We start from the raw sequence: 7,803 nt of genomic DNA, 5'->3' as shown, positions 1-7,803 counted from the left end.
GGTACAGAATAATACACATTTCAAAACTTTTTCTTTCATTTGTTGGGTTGTGGTTTTATTAACACAGAAAAATGAGCAAAATTATCTCAACTGTATGTCAATTTCAACAAACTAAGAGCACTAGGGCAAAAAAATAGTGCTAAAATAATGACATTCTGGAAAATTTTTCATATACCAAAACCAGGTGTGGCTTTTAGAGTATTACTCGTAATAACAAGCCACTACCAAAGCCAGTGCAAAAAATGTGTTAGTTTCATATTCAACTGAAACCCAAGTGTCTCTCTGAACATCCCAGACCCATCTGCTGGCAACCTAAGGGAAAGAAAAGAAAAAGTTATTTGTGAAACTCTATACTGCACAGATTTTGTATGTCTCTATAGAACACACAGCATTATATAAATGCTGATGCAATTGCATTACAAGACAAGTAGTAACAACTGCAAAATCACAGTGAGAATAAACAGGTCCTATTCAATGTTAAAATACATATTCTCGCTCACACCCCAAAAGATCCAAAAATCTCTACACCAAAACTTCAATTCTCTCATGTTCTCTTGTTGGTACTTTAGCGTACTGTAACAGCACCCCTTCAAAAGCCAGGTAAATAGACATCAGTTTGCAGAACATGTAACAAAGAAGTTACTTCTCCCACTCTTCCACCTCCAGCTTACTGCAGTCCATTTCAGACCATTTACTGGGCTCTCAGCTTTTTTGATGAAACTGTTTTCAAAGCTAAAAGGTGTGAATTGGCTTCTGGAATAAACACATTCCTTGGGAGAAAAAAAACACAAAAAACAAACAAAACAACTTGAACCTATCCTACAGCTCCTCAGTCAAAGGACAACTTCAGGGCAGCATGCCATGAGACAGTACCAGAAAAGTGGGTAGGTCCTCTTGTCTTAATGCTGTTGGCTTGTTGAAAACGCAGCCCCCCCACCCCCCCACCCCCCCGACTGGCTTTGGTACTGAAGATGACAACCCTTAGGAGACTGTTTCTTGTAACCCACTAAAACCACGTATAGTCTCATCAGGTTTCATCAGGTTCAAGAGCTGATGTCAAAACACTCCTAAATAAAAGTGCTCTGAAACAGCAAGACACCTAAAGGTGTTCTGAATGTCAGCAGGAGCTTGCAATACATGTACATTTATATACAAACATAGGAATATCTAGTATACTTTCCTTTTGGGTGTGCCAAGTTCAGATCACTAATGTCAATTTATAGTTCCAGGAGCATGTCTGGTGGCAGCTACAGTTGAAACAGTTCCCATCCCTTTCTTTGTCACCCCTTCCTTTCCATATCACCTCAAGCTGCAGCCACACAGCATTTTGTGCTGAATGTGACAACCCAAGTGGAGATCAAAACACACTGAAAAAAGAAATTCACTGCAGTTGTGCAATTCCACTGGCACAGCACACAGTGGAAATAACTGCTTGATGGGGAAGAGCAGCATGGGCTGCTTACCACTGTTGCCACTCTCAGATTACACTTTCCACAAGGGTTAAGCAGAACTGCAGCAGCACTTTCAACTGTCCCCCGGCCTACTGTTCCACATAAAGAACCCAAAGGCTCCAAGACCACCTCGAACTAATAAAGCTGCTGAATGTGGATGAATGCCTAGGAGTTAACAACAATTCTAAAAATTATTTTCAGTTTGCAAGAGATAGTACGAGTAATATGTTTGCTCACTTCCATTGCCTGATTTGCCTTTTCCACAATTAGTACTGATACCACATATTTATAGCGATCAAAGTTCAATTCCTTCACAGCCTTTAATATTTCTTCTGAGATCGAAGCACACAAGGTGAGACTAGAAGCTCCATCATATTCGTCTTGTTGAAGTTTACTCTATCAAAAACAATTTTGAAAAATCTTAAGTTTTTCATCCTGGTAGTCTTTTGCTGAAGAACTTTGAGTCATTTCTGTTACAAGAGCATTAGAAGAACTAATGAGTACAACAATCAATATAGACAGTGCTCTCAAACAGCAAAGGCTGCACTATTTTTAGTGTTTTATTATTTATTTTTTTTTAAAATGTGTTTATTATTTAAATGTTTTATCTATTTTTTGAAAGTGACAAACACAGCCAGACAATTTCTATTTATCAAACAGGAGTGTATTCTCCATCATTTGAACTTGGTTCACTGGAAAACAGCACTGCAAATACCTATTCCAAATATCCAAGGCATGTCTTCCAGACAGCAGAATTACAAGAGTTCGGTTTATCTATTCAAGTTATCACTAACAGCTGAATATCTCAAGATATTATGTTGTCCTCTGCCACCAGTGTGGTGAACAACCAAGGACAACCTGGAGCTTCAGCAGGGAGGAACATCCTTGTGTTTGCCACATTTCTGTTTTTCTCTTTTACTCATGAAAAGGCAGAAAGCTGAAGCTAAACAGAATTTCACAGCAATTTTTGTAGACTCCTAGAAGGACTTAGGGTGGAAGGGTTCCCTGGAGGTACCTAGGCCAGCCTCCTGCTCAAAACAAAATTGTCACAGACCTCGCTCAGGCCCCTCTTAATGTATCCTTTCAATATATAAATGGGCCTTATAAGGAGGATAGAGAAGACTTTGCACCTGCACCTCCAGTGACTGGACAAGGAACAATGGTTTTAACCTGAAAGAGGGTAGATTGAGATTGGATATAAGGAAGAAATTTTTTACAATGAGGGTGGTGAGACACGGAAGGAGGTTTTCTGGAGAAGATGTGGATGCCCCATCACTAGAAGTGTTCAAGGGCAGGCAGGATGTGGCAGCCTGGTCTAGTGGAAAGTGTCCTTGCCCATAGCAGGGGAGTTGGGAGTGGATGATCTTTAAGGTCCCTTCCAACCCAAACCGTTCTATGATGGTTCTATAACAGATTGTTCTCCTTCATTGTTGCATAATTTTTGTACATGGCAGTCAGACTGTCAAGGACACCAAGTATATTTTGTGGTCATGTGACAGTAGTATAACTAATTGAAGGAGTACAATCCCACAAATTCAAGGTGAGGATCTTTTGATAGCTCGATGCAGATTAGTGTACTCTTAACTTTGCTACAGCTCAATTTGATTTAGAAATGGCTAAGAGTTTAAGAAGCTTCAGCTCCATCTTAATAGCATGTGTTCACACCGTGGTGACCTTGCAGAGGGCCACCTGCACTTAGCAAAACAGAGTGCATTCATTCTACATTTGTGTGCAAAAACCCAAAGTCTGCAGATTTATCATACGTCTAAGATTATGCAATTTACACGTGTCTTTGCAAAACACACTACTTTTGCAATAAAATCAGACAATTAAAATAAATACTATACCATTAGTACTGCTTGAGCTTTGTTTCTTACTAAGTAGTCCTGAACTCTATTGTACGGATCCAGCCTGTAAGTATTAGCATATCTTATCTTTGCCTTATTAGCTTTGGATGCTAGCTTAGATTTTGCTGGATCACTAGCTTGCTCTTCTTCCACTGGAGCCAGACCTGAAACTTCATAATAAGACTGTGCCCTTTTTCCTTTCACCTGTGAAAAATAATAAAAAAACTCTACTTCACATGTCAATATTTTAGCATTTAACACTTGAAATAATACTTTATGATTTACAGTTAAGAGGAAAAAAGCACCACAATTTGTCTAGGAACATGTGACAAAGCAGAAAAGCTAGAAAATGGCTATCACCTTCTGGCTGTTTTGACACTACTGTTTTGACTGAAAAAAAGAGAACAGTAGTTAATTTCTGCCTAAATTTGACTTCTTCTTAACCAAAACCCAAATAAAGTTTGAATTTAAACTCAATCAGACACATCATACTAGCACTCTGCATCCGCTCCACTTCCAAAGTAGAACCACATAGACATTAACATGTGTCCAAAACTGTAAACCACAACTTCTAGATTTTCATTCAAAAAGGCTACACAAAACATATGCTCAATTAATTTACTATGGAATTTCATTCTTGTCCTCATTCCTTATGAAGCTACCAAACAAATGCATCCTGTTTTAATGATTTAATTTCTCATTAATAAAAATAAAGGGGGGAGGGAATTATGCTCCAACTTGTGAGCTTTGTAATTGCTTGGAACTTAAAAACAGAGCAGTTCTTTTTATTTGTCATCAGAACTCTGAAGAGCCATGTTTTCTTCCCATTCAGCTTGTATATGATCATTCTCTTCAACAAACATAATAAAATTTGGCCCTCTGTGAATGCAAGCTGCAAGTCTGATGATGCACACAAAAGTTGTCACCTCCTGTCCTCCACGGCTGGCTTAAAACAGAACTGTAAAAGGATAACAAAACAGGAGAGGAAAGCACATGGAACCTATGAGATCACAACAAATGCTACAGACTGTGGTCTTCCATACCTTCTGCCTCCCAACTAACTGCTTTCAAGTTCTGCTAACTCTTCAGTCTCTCGCTCCATTACCTGACTACAGCTGGAACTTAGGTGAGAGAAAATCATCAGTTCCTTTTCAGAAGAGCAGAAAAGAGCACAAAGGTGATAAAACATCACAGTGTAACGCTTACACTAAGACGTATAATAAAACAATCATACACTTATGGATAATATAAGAGTCCGGTGAAAAGATTCACTGCTCAGGGGCTCACAAGCCCTTCAAGTCAGAGGAGTTTGAGAATAAGGGAAGCAATGCAGTTTCTTCTCTGTGAGATCACATACATGCTGTCATGTACCCTGTCAACACTGTGGACATCACCTACATCTGTCCTTTAGTTCCTTACCATTAGATAGCTGTTGAAAACTAGTGATATTGCACTAGGGCTGCCATTCTGGCTGCAGGTGTTTGTTGATACCATGCCAACAATGCAAACTCCAAATAGTACTTACACTACAATAAAAATGCAAGGAACAAACACATTTGCACTTAGGTTGTGCATACTTATTATCCTCTAACTGAAACTCAGATCTACAAAGACTACAACTCCTACTTGCTCATCACAGGTCTCCTAACAGAATAAAAACCACCTCAAGTTTGCCAGCTGAGCTGCTCAAATGAGCATCCCAATCCATGTCAGTGGAAATGAACCTGTGAAAAACATCTCAATGCAAACGGCAATTCTTTGCTAACATGGTTCAGCATAAGTCACAACACCTTCAGGCTGTACCAGTACAGACAGCAGAAAATTCATGTCTATAGCACATTACTTCTAACAATGCTGTTACTTACAAGTTTAACTGCTACTATTAGTGACAAGAGTCTTCCTAATCATTTGCTCATGTGCAAGAAGCAATTTATTAGAGACAACCAAAAACATTACTGATACCTCTACACAAATGGCTTGTAAATAAACTTACCTCTTTATTTCACAATATGGTGATTCAAAGTTTCAGCACAACATAACAATTACCTTTCTATATATTTGCATCCCTTGTGAAAGGAATACATTTGACACTGTCCATCATATTTGAAAAATCATGACAGTCAGGTGACGTTCCTGACAACTGGAAAAAGGGAAATAAAACTCCCATTTTCAAGAAGGGGAAAATGGATGACCCAGGGAACTACAGACCAGTCAATCTCACCTCTGTGCCAGGCAAAATCTTGGAGTAAATTCTCCTGGAAGGCATGCTAAGGCACATGAAAAACAACAGGGTGCTTGGTGACAGCCAACATAGCTTCACTAAGGGGAAATCCTGCCTGACCAATTTGGTGGCCTTCTATGATGGGGCTATGGAACTGATGGACAGGGGTAGAGCAGTTGATGTCATCTACCTGGACTTGTGCAAAGCGTTCGACACTGTCCTGCACAACATCCTTGTCTCTAAATTGCACAGACATCAATTTGATGGATGGACCACTCAGTGGATAAAGAACTGGCTGGATGGCCAAACGCAAAGAGTTCTGGTCAACAGCTCAATGTCCGGCTGGAGACCAGTAACGAGTGGTGTCCCTCAGGGATCAGTGTTGGAACCAGTCTTTTCAACATCTTTGTCGCTGACATGGAGAGTGGGATTGACAGTGCCCTCAGCAAGTTTGCCGATGACACCAAGCTGTGTGGTTCAGTTGATACGCTGGAGGGAATGAATGCAATCCAGAGGGACCTTGACACGCTTGTGAGGTGGGCAGATGCCAACTTTATGAAGTTTAACCATGCCAATTGCAAGGTCCTACACCTGGGTCGGAGCAATCCCAGGCACAGCTACAGGTTGGGCAGAGAAGAGATTCAGATTTCTGTGGAGAAAGACTTGGGGGGTGTTGGTTGATGAGAAAATGAACATGAGCTGGCTTCAGTGTGCGCTTGCAGCTCAGAAAGCCAACTGTATCTTGGTCTGCATCAAAAGGAGCGTGACCAGCAGGTTGAAGAAAGTGATCCTGCCCCTCTATTCTGCTCTCTTGAGACCTCACTTGGAGTACTGTCTGTAGTTCTGGTGTCCTCAACATAAAAAGGACATGGAAGTGTTGGAACAAGTCCAGAGGAGGACCATGAGGATGATCAGGGGACTGGAACACCTCCCACATGAAGATGGGCTGAGAAAGTTGGTGCTGTTCAGCCTGGAGAAGAGAAGGTTGCGTGGAGACCTCATAGCAGCCTTCCAGTATCTGAAGGGGGCCTACAATGATGCTGGAGAGGGACTTTTCATTAGGGGCTGTAGTGACAGGACAAGGGGTAATGGGTTAAAACTTAAACAGGGTAAGTTTAGATTGGGTATTAGGAAGAAGTTCTTTACTGTAAGGGTGATGAGGCACTGGAATGGGTTGCCCAGGGAGGTTGTGAGTGCTCCATCCCTGGCGGTGTTCAAGGCCAGGTTGGACAGAGCCTTGAGTGACATGGTTTAGTGTGAGGTGTCCCTGCCCATGGCAGGGGGGTTGGAACTAGGTAATTTTAAGGTCCTTTCCAACCCTAACTATTCCATGATTCTATGATTGTACAAAATCCTGTTCTTATGTAACTGTATGCTACTAGATAGGCTTAACCTTGGACACACAGAAATAAGCATACCGAGGTAACAAAACTTTTGTTATTTGAAAGAAATGCCGCTTGGTGACAAGTCTGTTTTAACAATCAGTAGCTGCTTTATAATAAAAGAAATAGTTCTTGGTTATTTCTTCAAAAGAGGGCACACTCCCTAAACTAGAGAACCTAAAGTACCACCCTAAGCTGGAAAGACTGCACCACTAAAGGGAGGCTCACTCTTGCCTTCTTTTTACCTTCACAAGCTTTTAATAACTTTGCCTGCCAATACATGAGGCAGCATGGCAACTGCAAGGTTGACATGAACATGCCATGTGACCAAGTGGAAAGGGGACAAGCTATCCCAAACCTGGTATAAACCAGATGGCAGTAGCATTTCTGGTACAAGTTTGAACAAGATCACACTCACCTTTTAAGCACACACCAAGCCCCACATTCTCCCACTGCATCGGCCCTCCTAAGGGCCCAAGCCCCATCACTCCCTCCTTCCACCGGCAGCTGAAGCGCTCCAGGCCAAGCCAGCGCCCCTGCCTCACAGAGCACAACGGAACGGGAGGACACGAGCCACCGCAGCACACCCAGCCCGCGCTCGGGCCACACGACGGGCGCGCGGTCCGGCCGTTGCGGCCGTTACCGCTGCCCTCACACCCGTTTCCCTTCCCACACAGCTGGTATACCGCAGCCGCCAGCGGCTTAACCCGCCGGGGCTGCCAGGCGGCCGCTCATGCTGCCTTTATCCACCAAGCCCTGCCGCACCGGAACGTCGAGCTTCTGAGCCTCGGAGCCCATCTCTGGTCCTTGCGGCAAACAGCGCCGCTTCCCTCGAGGGGAAGCAAAGCGAAGACCTACGCCGCCTCGCCTCGCCTTTCCTCTCTTCTCTCCTCCCGCTCCCG

At 42.5% G+C, this 7,803-nt stretch overlaps 1 protein-coding gene across 1 annotated transcript; it reads right to left on the bottom strand.

The window, feature by feature from the left end:
- Positions 1-148: 148 nt before the first annotated feature.
- On the bottom strand, positions 149-7,726 carry DYNLT2 (dynein light chain Tctex-type 2). Its single transcript, XM_062641924.1, has 4 exons — positions 7,667-7,726; positions 3,299-3,502; positions 1,689-1,847; positions 149-312 (listed from the first exon to the last, which is right to left on the bottom strand). The coding sequence occupies exons 1-4, from the start codon at positions 7,697-7,699 to the stop codon at positions 202-204; spliced, it is 507 nt and encodes a 168-aa protein (XP_062497908.1). The 5' UTR covers positions 7,700-7,726; the 3' UTR covers positions 149-201.
- Positions 7,727-7,803: the final 77 nt, after the last annotated feature.

This window comes from Pezoporus occidentalis, unplaced genomic scaffold (assembly GCF_034315485.1).
Source record: "Pezoporus occidentalis ecotype Australia unplaced genomic scaffold, CSIRO_AGI_Poc_V1 ctg7, whole genome shotgun sequence".
Classification (NCBI taxonomy): domain Eukaryota; kingdom Metazoa; phylum Chordata; class Aves; order Psittaciformes; family Psittacidae; genus Pezoporus; species Pezoporus occidentalis.
This window is presented reverse-complemented; position numbering and strand designations above follow the sequence as displayed.

What these genes read in the sequence shown, in the direction of transcription:
- DYNLT2 (XM_062641924.1), bottom strand. Translation starts at nt 7,699, where the DNA reads ATGGGCTCCGAGGCTCAGAAGCTCGACGTTCCG. An exon ending in CTCAGAAGCTCGACGTTCCG is followed by an intron (nt 3,503 to 7,666) that starts GTGCGGCAGGGC and finishes TATTTTTCACAG; the next exon opens with GTGAAAGGAAAAAGGGCACA. An exon ending in AGGCAAATCAGGCAATGGAA is followed by an intron (nt 313 to 1,688) that starts GTGAGCAAACAT and finishes TCTTTCCCTTAG; the next exon opens with GTTGCCAGCAGATGGGTCTG.